This window comes from Erythrolamprus reginae, chromosome Z, assembly GCF_031021105.1.
Source record: "Erythrolamprus reginae isolate rEryReg1 chromosome Z, rEryReg1.hap1, whole genome shotgun sequence".
NCBI lineage: Eukaryota > Metazoa > Chordata > Lepidosauria > Squamata > Dipsadidae > Erythrolamprus > Erythrolamprus reginae.
The window spans coordinates 81,021,959-81,043,754 of NC_091963.1; the positions used below are offsets into that span (position 1 = coordinate 81,021,959).

Below are 21,796 nucleotides of genomic sequence, written 5' to 3' on the forward strand. Positions count from 1 at the left end.
TCCCCCCAAAAGGTGTGTATCCCTAAAGGGGGCAGATGCCAGATGCCATTTGTGCCAGTGGTGGAACCAGTGTATATCGGGAGCCACTATGGAGGACACCATGGCCTTAGAAGCGAATCTGACTATTTGCAGGGTGGTATCCCCTGAAAATTGAGCTGCCATCAGGAGCTTATTTATGTCCTGGTGTGCCCTGAGGTCGGAATTCTGTCCTGGAGCTGTCACAGCCATATGAGGGATCTGTGAGTAAAAAAGGAGGCAGTGGTGGATGCACGGATCATTCAGGCAATCACTTGGTGATGGAGTGCTTGCTCCATCCTCCTCTCCTCTGCACCCAGCATGGTGGTCAATGAATGGCGAGCCACCACTGGCATATCCACCACTGGAGTCAGGAGTGAGATGGCCAGCTCCAACCCAACACTATAGAACCTCCTGTCAGCCGTAGATGATATGGGTCCAGATGCAGGAGATTTCCACTGGTGTTGGATGACATCCACAAAGATTTGTGGAGATGGTATAACCTCCATCTCTGCAGTTGGTTCAGTGAAGAGTGGGTCATTCTGTCCCATCAGAAGTTCCACTGAGGCCGCTGAAGATGGTCCAAGGTTGGCCGAGGTCTTGGCCTTAAAAAGCAGAGATTTGAAAAGCCCAGCTGGATACAGTTGATAAAATGCCCTCACCCTAGGAGAGATCTAGGTCCAGGTGACTTTCCTCGACCGAGATGTCCAACCGAGAGCCTGTCAAATGGTCAAGCAAATAATATTCTGGAACTCTTATACTGGCTTTTGACCAAGACACCTCTAGATTTCAAATTTGTGAATAGGGCATGTCTGAGACCACAGAGAATTTCAGTCCTTCTGCAATGGCTTGGTTAATGGCTTCGGCAATAATGGAGTAGGTGCCTTTTGGCTCCAAGGAGCCTTCCTCCACATTGGATCTAAAGCCTGCTGCAATGGGCATGAATGTGGCTGAGGGCCCCAATGTGACTGGGCCCCTCGGCCTGATCAGGCATTGAATCTACCTGCACAAACCACTAAATATTGGCATTATCGATGGAGATTTTTGGTTGTCCAGCAAGATTTGTTGATGTTTTTCCTGGCAAGGAATATCTGATTCGCTATTATTCTGTCTCTTTCCACTTGTGTGTCCTGGGGTCCGGCTGCGTTGGTGATGGATTGAGCACAGAGCTTCTCTAGCACCCTGTCTTTGTGACACTTGTCATATTCGTCTGCCCTGGAGATTTTGTGCTTGTTAAGGTGCCCCTTAGACTAATCTTTGGTTTTAGTGTGGCCCTGATTGAAGGTGCCAGGAATAGCCTCAGTTATAGGGGGGCACCAATTTCCTGTGCCGTCTGCCTGTTTTAGTCTTGGCTGTGTTGCCTGAAGCTAATCTCTCCGCCACTTTGAGGCACTACAGGCAATGTAGCATTTTAGAGAGGCCACTGTTACACTTTCTAAACTGGCGTCCTGAGCACGGAAGTATTAAACAATGGCTCAGCCAGCTCCGTTCAGCATGTAGTTTGCTATGAAAGTGGTCAATTGAGAGTAGCTCTTGGCTGGGCAAATAACTAGTTGGGAATCGGATCTGGTCAGCTATGGACCAGCCATGTGATTGTTGTTCTGGCTATCAGCCTGCGGTCAACTATAGTGTGGTGTGTGCAGGGCCTGTATTATGGCAAATTGAGCTCTGGGCATCCTACAGGAGCAGTACAGCAAGTCGCTCAAGTGTGAAGCTGCTGCAACTTAAATCTATCCACATTGCCTCCTCCGTAGCCATTTGCTGTAGAAATGGAGCGCTAATTTTCAGTGGTCTATTGTCGCCCTGCAACTTTGTCTTGGCTGTGGCTGGGCGATAGGAAGTTCTCAAAGCACCTTTTTGATTGAAAGCCTCCAACAGCCCAATCCAACATGCTTCTTAACAAACTAGCCAGTGTTATTGGCTACAGAATTTGCAGGATTGCGAAGCTCCTCTGGCCACGACTGACTCTGTGGATAGGAGGCCTGAATCCTGTCCCAGTGCCTGAATTTATTTATTTATTCATTAATTCATTCAACTTCTAGGATGCCCTTCTCCTAGGACTCAGGGCGGCTTACAACATAAGGTGCTGAGGTTGGTTTTTTTTATATTATTATTATTATTATTATTATTATTATTATTATTATTATTATTTAGATTTGCATGCCACCCCTCTCCAGAGACTCGGAGCGGCTCACAACAAAAAAACACAGTACAAATCCAATACTTTAAAAAAACAGTTTAAAACCCTTAATATAAAAACAGTCATACATCCTAGACAAACCATACATAAAACGGGATGGCCCAGGGGAATCAATTTCCCCATGCCTGATGACAGAGGTGGGTTTTAAGGAGTTTGCGAAAGGCAAGGAGGGTGAAGGCAGTCCTGATCTGCATTCATTCCAGAGGGTTGGGGCCACCACAAAGAAGGCTCTTCCCCTGGGGCCCGCCAGATGACATTGTTTCGTCGATGGGACCTGGAGAAGGTCAACTCTGTGGGACCTAATCGGTTGCTGGGATTCGTGCGGCAGAAGGCGGTCCTGGAGATATTCTGGTCCAGTGGCATGAAGGGCTTTGTAGGTCATAACCAAACTTTGAATTGCGACTGGAAACTGATCGGCAACCAATGCAGACGATCTGAAGTTTCCAAACACTCTTCAAAAGTAGCCCCATTTAGAGAGCATTACAGTAGTCGAACCTCGAGGTGATGAGGGCATGAGTGACTGTGAGCAGGGACTCCCAGTCCAGGAAGGGCCACAACTGGTGCACCAGGCAAATGCCCCCCTCACCACAGCCGAAATATGGTTCTCTAATGTTAGCTGTGGATCGAGGAGGATGCTCAAGTTGCAGACCCTCACTGAAGGGGTCAGTAATCCCCCCCGGGTAATGGACGGACAGATGGAATTGTCCTTGGGAAACAAAACCCACAGACACTCCGTCTTATCAGGGTTGAGTTTGAGTCTGTTAACACCCATCCAGCCTCCAGGCACCAGGACATCATTTCCACTGCTTCATTGATTTGACATGGGGTGGAGATGTACAACTGTGTATCATCAGCAAACTGATGATACCTCACCCCATGCCCCTGGATGATCTTGCCCAGTGGTTTGATGTAGATATTGAATAGCAGGGGGGAGAGGACTGACCCCTGAGGCACCCCGACTGCGACCGACCGGAGAGATAGAAGGAGAACCACTGAAGGACAGTGCCTCCCACTCCCAAACCCTCCAGCCGGCGCAGAAGGATACCATGGTCTATGGTATCGAAAGCCGCTGAGAGGTCAAGAAGCACCAGGACAGAGGATAAACATCTGGTATAACCCCAATCTGGTATAACCCCAATCTGCATCTGGTATAACCCCAAGCATCCTTTGAAAGCCCTCAGGGTCCATCAGGCACCTGGGGCGGAAGAACCTAGTCGGTTCCGCCTCCCTGTAGGGGAGGATTGGAGCCGCAGTAGAATGATGGAGACTCTACTCAAAAAGAGGATAAATCAGCACCTAAAAAACAATAACTTCTTGGACCCAAATCAGCATGGCTTTATTGAAGGCAAATCATGTCGGACTAATCTCATTGATTTCTTTGACTATGTCACAAAGGTGTTGGATGAAGGTGGTGCCATGGATATTGCCTATCTGGACTTCAGCAAAGCCTTTGATACAGTTCCACATAAAGGAACAGCCTTTGATACGGTTCCACATGATAGATAAATTAGTGAAGATTGGACTTAATCCTTGGATAGTTCAGTGGATTTGCAGCTGGCTGAAGCATAGACATCAGAGAGTTATTGTTAATGGCGAGTATTCTGAGCAGAGACAGGTTACAAGCGGTGTGCCACAAGGGTCTGTTCTGGGTCCTATTCTTTTTAATATATTTGTGAGTGACATAGGGGAAGGTTTGGTAGGGAAGGTTTGCCTATTTGCCGATGACTCTAAAGTGTGCAATAGGGTTGATATTCCTGGAGGCGTCTGTAATATGGTAAATGATTTACTAAATAAATGGTCAAAGCAATGGAAACTGCAGTTTAATGTTTCCAAATGTAAAATAATGCACTTGGGGAAAAGGAATCCTCAATCTGAGTATTGTATTGGCAGTTCTGTGTTAGCAAAAACTTCAGAAGAGAAGGGTTTAGGGGTATTGATTTCTGACAGTCTCAAAATGGGTGAGCAGTGTAATTTAAACCCCGGGCACAGACGGTATACCCGCTGAATTCTACAAACAATTTCAAGAAATGCGGGAGCCTATAATGTTACCTTTCTTTAATGAAATTTTTGAAGGTTCAAAGCTTCCTTCCTCTTGGAATAAGGCCTGTATAACTTTAATACCTAAAGATACATTCTAAAGATAGAGCTTACATTCAAAATTATCGCCCAATATCCCTTCTTAATTCAGACTACAAAATCTTTGCATCAATCATAGTTGAAAGATTTAAAAGAATACTTACTGTTAGAATACATACAGACCAAAATGGCTTTCTTCCAGCAAGAAATATAGCAACAAATACAAGGATTATTTTGGATTCTTTAGAATACTACAATAAAAACATAGACAAACCAGTAGCATTCCTATTCGTAGACTTACAGAAAGCCTTTGATAGTTTATACTGGCAATTCTTCATAACACAAATGGCGTCAACGCAACTTGGTAATAAATTTACAGAACTCATTAAAACTATTTATTCAATACAAACAGCAAAAATACTGATAAACAATGATGTGACAGAAACAATAAACATCAAAAAAGGAGTGAGGCAGGACTGCCCTTTAGTCCCCCTGATTTTTATTTTTGCACTAGAAGTTCTACTAAATAAAATAAGACACAACAAGGAAATCCAAGGACTAGAAATTAAAAGTGAACACTATAAACTTCAAGCATTTGTTGATGAGATGGTGTTCATTGTACAAGATCCCTTAGAATCTGCAGCTATTCTGATTAATGAAATAAATAAATTTAGAGAGATTGCTGGACTAAAAATCAACAGGGAAAAACCCAAAATGATAACAAAAAATATGACAAAACAGCAGATATTGAAACTAGAGGAATCTACTAAAATCAAAACAGCCAAAAAAGTTAAATACCTAGGACTATGGATTACCGCTAATTGTAGCACTATTAAGAAAGACAACTACGATAAACTAATCAATGAAATGGACAAAGACTTTTCCAGATGGTCAAAGCTCCCACTTTCTATAATGGAGAAAATTGCCGTAATTAAAAGTAATATACTCCCTAGATTTTTATACCTTTTTCAAACTGCACCCATTAAATTAAACAGGACCTTTTTCAATAACCCACACAAAAAAATTCGCAAATTTATATGGACAAAAAAAAAGGCCAGAATAAAACTTAAAAACCTACAAAACCATAGGTCAAGAGGTGGATTCGGGTTACCAAACATGGAACTATATTACCATGCCTCAAATGCAAACTTACTGAAAGAATGTATAACACTAAAAAACTCTAGAATATTAACACTTGAAGGCTATGACCTTCAATCCAGGTGGCACACGTTTCTGATGGCAGACATAGGTAAAATACCAACATACTTCAGGTCACACTACATACGAAAAACCTTAATTAACACCTGGCACTTCATTAAAAAAAACCATTACCTCTGTATCCCGAAATGGATATCCCCAACAGAAGCAATTATATACCCGAATGCATTAACCCCCTGACAAAATTATAACATACGACCAACTGTTAAATGAAAATAATGATCTAATCCCTAAACAAAAACTCATGGAAAAAGGTATTAAAGTGGATTGACTACACTACCTCCAAATTAAATCAAGATATAATGAAGATAAGAACAAATTAGGCTTTCAAAAAAAACAATATCCTTGATAAGATAATTTTCGGCCCACAAAAAAACCAAATATCAATCATATACAATCTCCTCCTTCAACACGATATAGTAGAAGAAATAGTTAAAGGAACTATGATAGCGTGGTCACAAAATTTTGGATATACAATTAATTTAAACGAATGGGAAAAAATTTGGACTGTCAACTACAAACTAATGATGGCAACTTCATATAAGGAAAATCATTACAAAATGTTCTACAGGTGGCACCTGCCACAGGCTAGACTTGCAAAAATGTATCCAAATTTATCACCACTATGTTGGAAGTGCAGGGACAAACCAGGTACATATTACCACATCTGGTGGACATGTGAAACCACCCAAAAATATTGGCATAAAATCAAAATTATACTAGAACAAATCACCTCCCAGACCGTCCATGCAAAACCCGAACTATTTTTATTAGAATCATAAGACAAAATTTTAATTAAAAAAACAGACATATTATAATTTACATTATTACAGCCGCAAGGATACTATACGCACAATACTGGAAACAGGGGAAAAAACCAAGCGTTTTATCTCTTTTGATTAAATTAATGGAATGTGCAGAAATGTCCAAGCTAACAATGGAACTGCAAAACAAGGATAAGACAGATTTCTACAAAGTATGGGACAAATGGTACCATTGGTTTAAAAAAAATTACTTAAAAATTATACATCAAGAAAAATTTCCAACTAAAACAACGTGTAAAACCAGTAAACAACGACATGAATCATAATACCAAACTGAAACAATAAAATGTAAACATCGATCGACACAAATTTTGAACTACAAAGAAATTGAATGAACAAACTCATAAATCACTGATGAATGATGGCACTAGCAACTACGTCAAATACATATGGATAAAACTTCAGGAAAATCTATACTACCTATATGCTTAAAACACAGGCCGCAAAACATAGAAGCCCCAGCTCTAACGCTGCCCCCCTACTCTTCTTACTGCTCTTTTCTTGCTCTATTTTTCTATTTGTCCTCCTCTTGTATTTCTTTCCCTTCTTTCTAAATCCTTTTCCCTTTCTTTCCCTCTCCTTCCCCAATCACGCATGTTATATAAGAAAACTATAATTGCTAGAATGTACATTATATATATTCCCTTTACTTTTCTGTACCCTGTTTTTAATGTATATAACCAATAAACAGATTTTTTTTTTAAAAAAGAGAAGAGACTCCCTGTCCAAATAAGGCCGCAACTGGTACACCAGGAGAACCTGTTCAAATGTCCCCCTTTCCACAGCTGAAAGATATTGTTCCAGATTCAGATTTACAAATCCTAAGAAACTCTGTAATGGTTTGCATGTGCGGGGAGCTTGCCAATCCAGCACAGCCTTCACATTGGTGGGGTCCATCTCTATGCCTTCATTTTATATGCGATATCCCAAATAGTCTACTGACGCCTGGTGAAATTCACATTTGGAAAGTTTTACATAGAGCTTAGCAGCCAAAAGTTTTTTCAAGACTTGCCTCACCAATTTGACGTGGTCAGGGAGATTCTGGCTGGAGATAAGGATGTCATCTAAGTACACGAGAACACGTTTGTAGAGGTGGGTGTGTAGAACTTCATTTATGTACTGCATGAACACGGCAGGGACTCCCTTCAGACCAAATGGCATAACTTGGAAGTGGAAACTCCCTAATGGGCAGTTGAAAGTGGTTTTCCACTCATCCCCTTCCTTTATTCCGATGCGGTAATAAGCTTCCCTTAAATCCAATTTGGTAAAATATTTCCCTTTGGCTAGATGATTAAGTATTTTCTCAGCTCTCCCAATTCCTTCGGTGACATTGCATACATCCTAAGTTTGGGGAGAGTTGCCCCTGGTTCAAATTCTATCGCACAGTCTGTGGGTTTGTGAGGGGGGAGTTCATTGCAATCTTCCCCCCCCTGAAAACTTTCCCCAAGTCTCTGTATTCCAGGGGCACCCTCTGGAGATCTGGAAGTGTTCCTTCCTTCATTGCAGCCACTGCTAAGAACCTATCTGGCTCCTTCCGGGGAGGGAGTTTTCTCCTGTCAGTCTCTGGAATAGGGTTAGAGCCCAGGGGGAGGAAAAGCTTGCGATATCCACCCTCCCAAGGAATGGTGGGGGTTCGTTTGTCCAGCCAGGCCCGACCCAACATGACTGCTTCTGATATCTTTGGGGCAACTATGAATTTCAGGAATTCACAGTGTTGGCCTATCCGCAGCTACACTAACTCAGTCAGGAGCGTAGTGGGAACTCCACCCACTAGAGAGCCGTCCACCTATTGGAACTGGATGGATTTTATTAAAGGGAAATTCTTTTGATGTAACAGATAGCTTTGTCTATGTCCCAATTTGCTTAGAGGGTAAGACGCTTGGGGGAAACTACATTATTCATTGTTGCCGTGTAGAGAGGTAACTTCGGGAGCCCATGGGGAGGGGGATTTTCAGGAACCCATTGACACCTCACCCATCCCAACCTTGGAAAATAAATTTCCTCTGGCTTCTTCATCTCAGCCCCAAGCTCCTGTCTCCCATGCTGGAAACTTCACTCTGTACATCCGTATTGTTGAATTCTGGCTGGATCCTCCAGGAGAGGGAGTTAGAAAACTCCAAGCCCTTGCACCTCCAGGTTCTTGGTTAACTCTCTCTCTTCCATTCTCCTGAGTGTTGGAATTTGTTGTCAGTGAACCAAATAGCATTTGAAAATAAACCACATTCCACTTCTGTGCTCTCACACAAGGTTCAATTTATTAGCAAAGCCATTTTGGATTCGTATTCAATCATTCCAATACTGAATTTTTCTTCAGTTCCCATCCAGGTTAAGATTCATTTCACATCCCCACACTCACAAATGCAATCATATGGACCAATCCAATGCAGGGATTACTGGCTTCTTCATTAGTTCAGTTGACCTTGGACTCTGCGTAAAGGAATGTGTGGTGGTATCAATCTTTCTCTATCTCTCTCACCCTTCCCATTACACTATCGCTGCGGTGTCAGGCCAAAACCTCTAACTTCATAGAATGACTTTGGGTCTAATAGAAAGCTTCCTGAGGAGGGGGCACACAAGTGTCTCCTTTAGGGGAACTGGGAAGGACCGCCCGCCCAAAAAAGCATTGACAACTGCCTGGATATAGTCTCATGTCACCTTCCTGCTGGCCACAACCAGCCAGGAGGGACATGGGTCCAATAAACAGCTGGCGGAGCTCACAGCTCCAGTGGCCTTGTCCACTTCATCAGGTGCTGTGCAGTCAAACTCCTCCCACACAACAGGACTAAGATGGGCTCCTGTCACCTTGACTGACTCATCAGATGAATTAGGTTGGGATTGGAGCGCAAGAGCTCCAATAGCAACATTGGGAGCAGAAACCCCCTTTTGTAATCAGGCATTGAGGAAACGGCTGTTGTGGTTAGAGCTGAAACTCTGTGCCATCAACCCAGCAATTTTACCTGTTGGAGCGGGAGCCAGCTGGGGAAACCTGATTTTTGACAGATGGCAGTCCAGTCTCTTCTTGAAAACTTCCAGTGTTGGAGCTTCCACAATTTCTGAAGGCAAGTTGTTCAGGCAAGTCAGAAAATGTTTCCTTATTTCTAGGTTGAATCTCTCCTTGTTCAGTTTCCATCTATTATTTTATGTCTGGGCTTCAGGTACTTTGAAAATAGGTTGACCCCCTCTTCTCTGTGACAGTCCCTCAAGTATTGGAGCATTGATGTCTCCACTGATCCTTCTATTGACTAGACTAGCATGCCCTGTTCTTTATATGTTTTAGCCTTCAGTCTCTTGATCACTTTCTTTTCTCTTTCTGAACTCTTTCTGGAGTTTCAAAATCTTTTTATAGTGCGGTGACCAAACCTGGATGCAGCATTCCAGACATTTCATTAAGGTTTTATAGAGTAGTATTAGAACATCACATGATCTTGATTGAATTCCCCTGTTAATGCAATTTAGGATTGCATTGTTTTTTTGACTGCCACTGCATACTGTTGGCTCATATTTAATTAGTTGCCCTCGTTTTGTATGTCAAGCATATCTGCCTTATCAATCAAAATTATTCTAGACATTGTAAAACAAAAGTGAACCTTTAAGTAAAGAAAGCAATAATCATATACTAAAATATAGTTAAGATGAGCAAAACAAAATTCTGAACGGAATAATTTAAAGCAACCAACAAGAAACTTTCCAGGTCTCTTGAAAAAAAATGGTCTCTTGATAGGGGCTCCTTTTGAGTCAATGGAACCCCTCCTTCTATAGCATCAAATTGGCATTTATTACTGCATATATCTACACAATAACACTTCCCTAACCAACAGAAGGGGGACAGATCTAAAATATGAGTGGCTATAACCACAGTACCAAAGACTCTGTTCACGTCTTTGGGACTCAGAGGTTCAAATTCCTCCCAAATGACATTGCAAAAAAGATGGCAGATTTGTCAATACTAAGAGAGAAATGTAAAGATTATTACCTACCAGTAATGGTGCCAGCATCTCTGTATTCCCTGCAGTCTGACACATTGTTTACCTCAGCTTCACTTACATAGTGCTCTTCATTAATGTCTGTACTACAGGCAAGGAGTGCATGATTAGTTGTCTCTGAAGGGGGCACAACAGCTTCCAAAGAACAGTCATTCAAAACTGTGGCGTCCAGCTTGGCAAGTTTCACAGCAAAGTGCCTATTGCCATCAGAGAGCCAAAGCAGGAGACTATGTCTGACAGAGATTGGCAATGCAATCTTCTCTCTGTTGGCTTCCTTGATGGATCTGTAATATATACACAAAAGAAGGAAAATTTAAGTAAACAAGACACATTTCTAAAAATATTTGCTCTTTAATGATAACTTCAAGATATATTTTCTAAGTGTCCAAGGCAATTGAAAAGCAGCATAAAATTGTCTCTTTTACTTCTATATATTTTTAAAGATATGTACACAGAAACAAATTCAGAAGGATAAAAGTGGGAAATACTGACATTCTGGAGGTCATAAGTTAACAATTTAAAACAAAAGTAATTAGGATAAGAAGAGAATCTAGGAACAATAAATATTAATGATGCAAGTTTCTAGATCAGTATTAATTCTATTGACAAGGGCCCAGTGCAACTACATCAAAGTTTCATCTAATCATCCAGGATTCACTTCAATATAAACCTGCTAAAATGTAATATAAATCAAGTTTAAAAGATAGATACTAAGCTTAAAAAATATGTCCACTTTAAAAACAAACCAGTTTTCTAAGTAATTAAGTGGTTGATTCATACTCAGCTCATTTTTATCAAGCATTCCAAATGTAGCTGGATAAAGTAAGATTATTGTTTTCTGTGTTAAAAATATCACTCGGTCTTACAACAGTCCATACTAATCCTTGGAAAGTTTAGTTTACACTTTGTAATACTCTATTTATGCAAGAATCTCACTTTGACATGAACTTAATATCCTTAAATGTAATATCCAACTGATCAAGTTTCCTGCATTGAGAATGTTTTTAAAATTATTCCAATAGTTACTGCTCGGATAGGCTTCTGCTCAAAATATTTCTAATAGGCTATAGCAGTGGTGGTGAACCTTTTTTTCCTTGGGTGCCAAAAGAATGTGTGCATGTAATATCGCGCATGCACGAGTGCCCATACCCATAAGTCAATGCCTGGAGAGGGTGAAAACAGCTTCTGCCGCTCCCCAGAGGTGATCTGGAGGCCGGGAAAGGCCTGTTTCCCAACTTTTGGTGGGCTCAGTAGGCTCATGTTTCGTCCTCCCCAGACTTCAAAGGCTTCCCTGGAGCCGGAGGAAGATAAAGATTCCCTCCCCCCTCCCCGGGCTCTCTGGAAGCCAAATATCAGCTAGTCAGCACACACATGCATGCTGGAGCTGAGCTAGGGCAAGGGCTCACCTGCTGTTGTGGTTGGCTCTGGCCCAGCTCCTGCCCCAGGGAATGTGGAGGTGGATGCAGGGGAAACTTCAACATGTCACAGGCCTGTGTTATTGCCGACAGAGTCGGTTCAGAGTTTAGTTTCCTCGGACAAAGAAGAAGGTGGGAGTGACTCGGCAGAGGGGGCTTGGCACACAGCCCAGGCAGTCAATCTCCATTATCTTCCATTGATTAGGATGAAGACGTTTTAGATCCACGCAAGCGCAGAATTATGCGTAGAAGAGACCAAGTAAGAACATATTACAGGAGATAAGAGCAGCCACCTGTGTTTGGGTGGGGCTCCAGTAATTAGGGCTGCTGCTATAAATAGCAGCATGTAGGTTTGGCCGTTGTGGAAGAGTATCTGATCGCAGTTCGTCAAGAATCCTGTGTTGCTAGTTTCTGGACTTTGTTGATTTTTCACGCCTTTGAAAACAAAGCAGAGCAACGTGTGTGTGTGTGTGTGTGTGTCTCACTTGGTTGGAAGAAGAAGGGGTGTGAAGTTTCTTCACAGCTGATAGCTAAGTACTTAATGACTGCTTAAGGTTAATTGTACAGACTACCCTGTTGTTTTGGGATGAATGCTCTTTGCAATATAAAAAGAGTGTTTAGTTTATTTTGAATTTTGGGATAACGAACATTGTTTTGAATTTTCAAACGTGTGTGTGTCTGAAATTTGTACCCTTGAATTTTCAGGAGGCTCCTACCAGAAAGCCTGGCAGAACACGTGCCAGGAGCTATGGCTCCATGTGCCACCTGTGGCATCTCTACCATAGGTTCACCATCGCTGGGCTATAGTATAACTAAGCATTGTACTTGGAACAGTATTGAAGATAAGAATTTGGGAATTCTTGTATTGTCACTCTGTTACCACAATTATATTTTCCTTCTCCTCCAAAATTCTATTAGCAGTACCATGCTGGGAACTTTTTTATGTCAATCTTAATCAATATTATTTACTTTGTATTTATCTGACTTATATTCACTGTTTTTCAGAACCTGAAAGAAGCTTAAACAGGGATTGGTATTTTTTTTCACAGTCCAATTTACCATACAATAATCCTAAGTAGGTTGGAATGAAAGAAAGTCACTGATCCAAAGAAATATTTATTTATTTATTTATTGGATTTCTATGCTGCCCCTCTCTGAGGACTCGGGGCGGCTCACAACACATAATATACAGTATACAAAATCTTAAATCCAATTAATTAATTTAAAAAATCTAAAAAACCCCAAAACGTAAAAAAACAATCATTCCATTCACTCAACACATTCATTGGCCAGGGGGCAAAGATCTAATGGCCCCAGGTCTGGCAGCATAAATGAGTCTTCAGACTCTTACGGAAGGCGAGGGGGGGCAGTACAAATCTCCGGGAGGAGCTGATTCCAGAGGGCCAGGGCCCCCACTGAGAAGGCTCTCCCCCTAGGCACGTAGGCCCTGCCAAGCAACATTGATCCTGGGGGAGGCCGACTCTGTGGGGCTTAACTGGTCGCTGGGCTTCATGCGGCAGAAGGCGGTCTCGCAGGTATTCTGGTCCCATGCCATGTAGGGCTTTATAGGTCATAACCAACACTTTGAATTGATGCGGCTGCATTTTGTACAATTTGAAGTTTCCAAACACTTTTCAAAGGTAGCCCCATGTAGAGAGCATTGCAGTAGTCGAACCTCGAGGTGATAAGGGCATGAGTGACCATGAGCAGAGACTCCCTATCTAAGTAGGGTGTCAGCGTTCTAAATAGCATCTGAGAAATAAACCAGTCCCAGTCCAACCAGTCTTCATGTGCAGTTAGAGAGTTCAGCCTGACATAGGGCTGCAATTGGTGTACCAAGTGAACCTGGGCAAACACCCTCCTTGCCATAGCCAAAAGATGATGTTATAAAGTCAGCTGTGGATCAAGGAGGACACCCAAGTTGCGGACCCTTTCTGAGGGGGTCATCACCCCCAGGGTGATGGATGGACAGATGGAATTTTCCTTAGGAGGCCATACTCACAGCCAATCCGTCTTGTTGGGATTAAGCTTGAGCCTGTTCGCACCCATCCAGAACTTCACAGCCTCCAGACACCACCATATTACTTCCATTGCTTCACTTAGTGCAGATGAGGTGGAGATGTATAACTGAGTGTCATCAGCGTAGTGATGACAACTCACCCCGTATCCTTGGATGATCTCACCCAGTAGTTTCATGTAGATATGGCCCCCATCTTCACCCAAATATTCAAAAAATCATCAGGGTTGTGCTATTTATTTATTTATTTATTTATTTATTTTATTTATTTATTAGATTTGTATGCTGCCCCTCTCCGTAAACTCGGGGCGGCTAACAACAATAATAAAACAGCATATGACAAATCTATTATTTAAAATAATTTAAAAACCCTTATTAAAAACCAAACATACACACAAACATACCATGGATAAATTGTATAGGCCTACGGGGAAAGGAATATCTCAATTCCACCATGCCTGACGACAAAGGTGGGTTTTAAGGAGCTTACGAAAGGCGAGGAGGGTGGGGACAATTCTGATCTCTGGGGGGAGCTGGTTCCAGAGGGTGGGGGGCTCTTCACCTGGGCCCCGCCAAACGACATTGTTTAGTCGACGGGACCCGGAGAAGGCCAACTTTGTGGGACCTAACTGGTCGCTGGGATTCATGCGGCCGAAGGTGGTCCCGGAGATATTCTGGTCCGATGCCATGAAGGCCTTTATAGGTTATAACCAACACTTTGAATTGTGACCGGAAACTGATCGGCAGCCAATGCAGACTGCGGAGTGTTGGTGTAACATGGGCATACTTAGGAAGCCCATGGTTTCTCTCACAGCTGCATTTTGTACGATCTGAAGTTTCCGAACACTTTTCAAAGGTAGCCCCATGTAGAGAGTGTTACAGTAGTCAAACCTCAAGATGATGAGGGCATGAGTGACTGTGAGCAGTGGCTCCCCATCCAGATAGAGCCGCAACTGGTGAACCTGGGAAAATACCCCCCTCGCCACAGCTGAAAGATGTTTCTCTAATGTGAGCTGTGGATCGAGGAGGATGGCCAAGTTGCGGACCTTCTAGGAGGGGGTCAATAATTTCTCCCCCGGGTAACGGACAAACAGATGGAATTGTCCTTGGGAGGCAAAACCCACAGCCACTCCGTCGTATCAGGGTTGAGTTTGAGTCTGTTGTCAGCCATTCCAGACCCCAACAGCTTCCAGGCATTGGCACATCACTTCCACTGCTTTGTTGACTGGACAAGGGGTGGAGATGTCCTGATGATACCTCATCCCATGTCCTTGGATGATCTTGCCCAGCGGTTTCATGTAGATATTAAATAGCAGGGGGGAGAGGACCAATCCCTGAGGCATCCCACAAGGAGAAACCTAGAGGTCGACCTCTGACCCCTCACTAACACCGACGGCGATGGACCGGAGAGGTAGAAGGAGAACCACTGAAGGACAGTGCCTCCCACTCCCAACCCCTCCAGCCGGCACAAAAGGATACCATGGTCGATGGTATTGAAAACCGCTGAGAGGTCAAGAAGCACCAGGACAGAGGATAAACCCCTGTCCCAGGCCTGACAAAGATCATCCATCAACGCGACCAAAACAGTTTCTGTGCTGTAGCCAGGCCTGAATCCTGATTGCTGAGGGCCTAGATAATCAGCTTCTTCCAAGGACCACTGGAGTTGGAGCGTCACCACCTTCTCAACAACCTTCCCCATGAAGGGAAGGTTGGAGACTGGCAGGGTCCAAGGAAGGCTTCTTGAGGAGGGGGGGCACAAGTGCCTCCTTGTGCGGAGCCAGAAAGGACCCCCTCCCCAAAGAAGCATTGACAATCTCCTGGACCCAGCTCTGTGTCACCTCCCTGTTGGCCGAGACCAGCCAGGAGGGGCATGGATCCAGTAACCAGGTGCAGAACTCACAGCTCCAATGGCCTTGTCCACTTCATCATGTGTCACCAGATCAAACTCTTCCCAGACAGATGGACAAGTATGGGGCCCAGTCACCTCGACTGACTTGTTGTCAGTCGACTCTGTTACCCAATCGGAGTTGAGATCCGCTCGGATTCGAGCGACTTTATCAGCGAAAAATGTGTTAAAATCCTCAGCACTACTCTGCAAGGACTCCCCATCTAGGTCCCCAGCAGTCGGGTTTCAGGCCTGGTTACAGCACGGAAACTGCTTTGGTCGCGTTGATGGATGATCTCTGGCGGGCCCGGGACAGGAGTTTATCCTCCGTCCTGGTGCTTCTTGACCTCTCAGCAGCTTTCGATACCATCGACCATGGTATGCTTCTGCACCGGCTGGATGGGTTGGGGGTGTGAGGCACTGTTCTCCAGTGGTTCTCCTCCTACCTCTCCGGTCAGTCGCAGTCGGTGTTAGTGGGGGGCCAGAGGTCAACCCCAAGGTCTCTCCCTTGTGGGGTTCCTCAGGGGTCGGTCCTCTCCCCCCTGCTATTTAATATCTACATGAAACCGCTGGGTGAGATCATCCAAGGGCATGGGGTGAGGTATCATCAGTATGCTGATGATACCCAGCTTTACATCTCCACCCCATGTCCAATCAACGAAGCAGTGGAAGTGATGTGCCGGTGTCTGGAGGCTGTTGGGGCCTGGATGGGTGTCAACAGACTCAAACTCAACCCGGATAAGATGGAGTGGCTGTGGGTTCTGCCTCCCAAGGACAATCCCATCTGTCCGTCCATCGCCCTGACGGGGGAATTGACTCCTCGGACAGGGTCCGCAACTTGGGCGTCCTCCTCGATCCACAGCTCACATTAGAGAACCATCTTTCAGCTCTGGCGAGGGGGGCGTTTGCCCAGGTTCGCCTGGTGCACCAGTTGCGGCCCTATCTGGACCGGGACTCACTGCTCACAGTCACTCATGCCCTCATCACCTCAAGGTTCGACTACTGTAATGCTCTCTACATCGGGCTACCTTTGAAAAGCGTTCGGAAACTTCAGATTGTGCAGAATGCAGCTGCGAGAGCAGTCATGGGCCTACCTAGGTATGCCCATGTTTCACCAACACTCCACAGTCTGCATTGGTTGCCGATCAATTTCTGGTCACAATTCAAAGTGTTGGTTGTGACCTTTAAAGCCCTTCATGGCACTGGACCAGAATATCTCCGAGACCGCCTTCTGCCGCACGAATCCCAGCAACTGATTAGGTCCCACAGAGTGGGCCTTCTCCGGGTCCCGTCAACTAAACAATGTTGATTGGCGGGACCCAGGGGAAGAGCCTTCTCTGTGGCGGCCCCGACTCTCTGGAACCAACTCCCCCCAGAGATTAGAACTGCCCCTACTCTCCTTGCCTTTCGTAAGCTCCTTAAAACCCACATTTGTCGTCAGGCATGGGGGAACTGAGTCATCTCCCCCGGGCATATACAATTTATGCATGGTATGTTTGTATGTATGTTTGCTTAGTAAATGGGTATTTTTAAATATTTTAAACTATAATTTAGATTTGTCATGAATTGTTTTGTTCTGTTGTGAGCTGCCCCGAGTCTGCGGAGAGGGGCGGCATACAAATCTAAATAATAAGTAAATAAATAAATAAAATCTCCCCCCTGGTTAAGAAGGGAGCCGGTCACCCTAAACAGAGCGGCCGGGCGAGATTCCACTGATGCAATCAAGGCAGCATGATACGCGCATCTTGCCACCTTGAGCGCCACTTTGTAAGTCTTAACATGAGCTCTTACAAGTGTTCGGTCGGATTCGGACTTACTCTTCCTCCATTGCTTCTCTAGACGTCTCTTCTGGCGTTTCTACTCCTGGAGCTCCTTGTTGAACCATGGAGCTCTACAGGGTCTAGTGCCGCGTAGAGGTCGCAACGGCGCAATCCGGTCAAGAGCCTCCACTGCAACTTTGTTCCAGGCCTCAGCAAGAGACTCTGCCGAACTGTGGACGAGTGCATCTCAAATAACCCCAAGCGCCTTCTGAAAGCCCTCTGGGTCCATCAGGCATCTGGGACGGAAGGATTGGAGCCAGGAAGTCAAGCCGCAATAGAAAATGGTCTGACCATGACAAATGCAACACTTCTAAGCCCCTTAGTCTCAGATATTGCTCAGTTGCTCAGAGAGGAATACTATGATGGGTGTGTCCCCCCCCCTCGTTATTCGGACCCTGTACTACTTGAGTCAGGTCCATGGCTGTCATGGTTGCCATGAACTCCTGCACTAGTCAGCAGTGTTCCCTCTAATTTTTTTTTGGGGGGGGCGGAAAAGTATACTGTCTGAGCGGCAGTCCCTTCGGGACTGGGCGGCACAGAAATAATAAATAAACAAATAAACAAATAAACAAACAAACAAACAAACAAACAAAAAACCCACCCTGTTTTGCCTCAGAGAATTTCAAAATAAAATACTGTACTGTGTGTCTATAACAGTGAGCTCATAATAGGGCAACTCTATCAATATCAAAATGCCACTTAAATAGTTGAGCTAGTTTCAAACTAGATTTTGATTTTCTTTCTCTCTTCCTTATTCCCATTCTTTTTCTTTCTCTTTTCCTTCCTCTCTTTTTTCTATCTGTTTCTCTCTCTTCCTCTCTTCCTCTCTCTCTCCTTCCCTCTCACTCTTTCCCTCTCGGCTTCTGGGCAGGTTTGAAAAACTCTGAGTTGATGATGATTTTTAAGTGAGCGATTGCTCACTGCTCAGCTTAGAGGGAACTATGCTAGTCAGTCCAGCTACCTCCTCGAGCAGCACAGGCAGGGCTGTTGATACTCATCTGGGAAGCAGGTACGTGAGGAACAAGCCCACCTGAACCTCTAAGTCTAACTTCACCAGGAGGGACTCACAACCTGCAATCTCTGGAGCAACAAGTCTACGCAAGCAAAGGCTCTCCCTGGCTATAATAGCCACTCCTCTTCCCCTTCCCTGGGGTCGAGGCTGATGCCATATCTGAAACCTGCCTGGGCAAATTTCAGAGAGAGGAACTCCTCCCTTTGGGCCCAGCCAGGTTTCAGTCACACATGCCAGGTTGGCCCCCTCATCCAGGATCAAATCCCGGATGAGGAGAGCTTTATTTACCACCGACCTGGCATTGAATAGCAGCAGCCTGAGCCTAGGGCCAGAATTACACAGAATCACCAGTGCCCTGGGTTGAGCTCACGGAACTGGAACAAGGGATCATTATTAAGCAGCAATCTCTCGTTCCCTTGGAATGGCTAGCTCCGTGGGTCCCACCATATCTGCCTCTCCCCAGAAACACCGGGATATTCCAACCCTCTGCCACCCCAGAGATCGGTGCCTCCTCCCCTCCTGCCTCTCTAACGTCAGGTGGACCAAATAAATCATTCATACCATTCCCATTCACCTCATCCATACCATAATCCCACCCACCCCACCCATCCCATCTATACCAATCACTCATTCCATACATATTATTAGACCCTCCCCAATTATCCATCAATTAAAAAAACCCCAAAAATTTAATTAAAAATAGGGATAAAATAAAATTAAAAATATTAATAATATTAATACTAGGTGTGCTATGGCGCCCATTTGCAAGGGCGGGTCCTTGATACATGCCAGGCTCCCCAAATGCTCCTAAATGGTGGGCGGTATCACAGGGGGTCAACTTGCTCCCCCCACATTGCCAACAATGACAGGCGCGATCTCCCAGTCACACCTGTCAGCTGGGAGGCGGGTAGTCCCAGAACGCCCCAAAATGGCAGGCGGCATCAGTAAAGACCGGCCCGCCCTCTTCTCAACAATGACAGGCGCGATCTCCTAAGTGCGCCTGTCAGCTGGGTGTCGGACATTCCCGAGGGTCCCCAAAATGGCAGCAACAGCTCTGGGACCACATGAAAGGCGCGATTCCTCAGTCACGCCTGTCAGCTGAGGGCCGGTATTCAGCACCCAAAATGGCAGGCACTCTCTTCGGGCCTTGCCCAATCCCTCAAATAAATAGCCGGGATCGATGAGGACGATTTCCCTCTGTGCTCTCTGCCCAGGCAGCAGCAGTCCAGGCAGGCAAACCAGGCGACGTGGGGAGGGGGGGGTGGCGGCTCAAGGCTCCAACTGACCATCTCATCTCCCCTTCAAGTCTCTAGGTTGTGGGGGGGATATGACCGTGGAGATCAGGGACCCAGCCTAGGACCCCTTCCCTTTGTCCTCTGGGCAGTGCTTGCAGAGAGCAGGGGCCCTGAGGAGGTACACCGATGCAAGTCATGTCCACAGAGGACAGAGGCCTGATCTTCATTTTGACAACTTCATTCCTGTGAAAAAGAAAGAAAAAATATTTATTATTATTTATTAGATAAATGTCAATTCTGTTTTATGTATGGTTTGACTGTTTTTTTATATTAAGGGTTTTTAATTGCTTTTTGGATTTGAACTGTTTTATTTTTGTGAGCCACTCTGAGTCTTCGGAGAGGGGCGGCATTAATTAATTAATAAATAATAATAATAATAATAATAATAATAATAATAATAATAATAATTCATTTGTGTAGAAGATAAGAAGATTGTGTAGAAGAAGGGTCTCTAGTCCCTTCACTGCAACTGAGTTTTTAAGACTGACCTATTGGGGGCAGGTACAGGGCGGGACCTAATTAATATGCTAATTTTAACACAGTCCCTACCAATAAGGCTGAAGTATTACCCATGTTGGACGCTCCACAGCAGTGCATTGGAGAACTGGTCCTTCCATTTATCCCATTCATCCCAAACATCCTATCTTTCCACACTTATCCATTTATAAATTTCTAAAATTGTACTTAATATAATTAAGATTAGTTAAAATTACAATAAAATATACATTCCCTCAAACATTAAAATATACCCTATATTAATAAACCATGCATTCCCTTCTAACCCATGCATATACAACCTCTCTCCATTCTCACCCACATTCACATCTCCCCATTTAATAACCAAGGATTACAATATAGAATAGAATAGAATAGAATTTTATTGGCCAAGTGTGGACACACAAGGAATATGTCTTGGTGCATATGCTCTCAGCGTACATAAAACAAAAAGGTACATTTATCAAGAATCATGTGGTACAACACAATAGAAGTGCAGATTTAGTAAAAAGTCTGACAGTGTTGAGGGAATTATTTATTTAGTAGAGTGATGGTGTTCGGGGGAAAACTGTTCTTGTGTCTAGTTGTCTTGGTGTGCAATGCTCTGTAGCAACGTTTTGAGGGTAAGAGTTGAAACAGTTTGTGTCCAGGTTGCAAGGGACCAGTAAATATTTTCCCCGCCCTCTTTTTGACTTGTGCAGTATAGAGGTCCTCAATGGAAGGCAGGTTGGAAGCAATTGTTTTTTCTGCAATTCTGATTATCCTCTGAAGTCTGTGTCGATCCTGTTGGATTGCAGCACCAAACCAGACAGTATTATTAAATTAACTAAAGAACAGGTCCATAAGAAAAGAGGATATACTGTCCAGTCTAGCCCAGTCCTACTAAGGATTGTTCTCTCTCCTACAACCGGAGAACAATAAAGTGTTAAGTGCAGTGACAAAGCAACAGTCTTATTAATGAGGTCCATTTGTGGGAGAAGGGTCCAAACAAATGCTATCAGGAGCATATCATAGTTTGTGAGTCCCTCTTTGCCTATTCCCCTAGTCCAAAGGTGACAGGTTTCACAGTCACAATTCAAAAGTAACCAAACGGAAAGCGTTGACATGTTAAAAGACCTTGTCCTTGTCAGCCACTCTCACTTGCTGGCAAGCATAGGTCACAATTGCAGCTTCTTCACCAATGATGGTTCTTACTAATTGATCAAATTCAGCAGTCTCGACAATGCTGGTCACTTTTTACTTCTTCGGGGGCGTTGGCTCGCTCTCACTCTCCTTCAACACTTCTACCTCTCACAAGAAGTCCCAGGAGGTCCACTCCTTCAGCTCAAGGCTCGGCAATGTTGGTTTCTCCTGACTCCCTCATGGCTCCCACTCTGTCTCCACGACTACATTCAGAAGCTGAGGTATCCGACTACGTCCATTGACCACGGTATCCTGCTGCGACGACTGGAGGTAGTGGGAGGCACCATTTTACGGTGGTTCTCCTCCTATCTCTCCAATTGCAGTCAGTGTTAGTGGGGGGGGGCAGAGGTCCATCCCTT

At 44.4% G+C, this 21,796-nt stretch overlaps 1 protein-coding gene across 6 annotated transcripts in view; it reads right to left on the reverse strand.

Annotated features, from left to right (window-relative positions):
* Nucleotides 1-21,796, reverse strand: part of TRAK1 (trafficking kinesin protein 1) — a 709,911-nt gene that overhangs the window by 561,087 nt on the left and 127,028 nt on the right. For 4 of the 6 annotated variants that reach the window (XR_011556832.1, XM_070727388.1, XM_070727395.1 and 1 more), the window contains exons 1-2: nt 19,355-19,432; nt 10,311-10,600 (exon numbers count right to left, since the gene is read on the reverse strand). Coding sequence is in view for 3 of the 6 variants with exons in the window: in XM_070727388.1 (XP_070583489.1) it covers nt 10,311-10,600; nt 19,355-19,407 (343 nt within the window). In the remaining 3 variants the exon portion in view is untranslated. Of the gene's footprint in view, nt 1-10,310; nt 10,601-19,354; nt 19,433-21,796 lie in introns of those variants that run through there. The other 2 variants (XM_070727389.1, XM_070727391.1) reach the window with 1 other exon arrangement.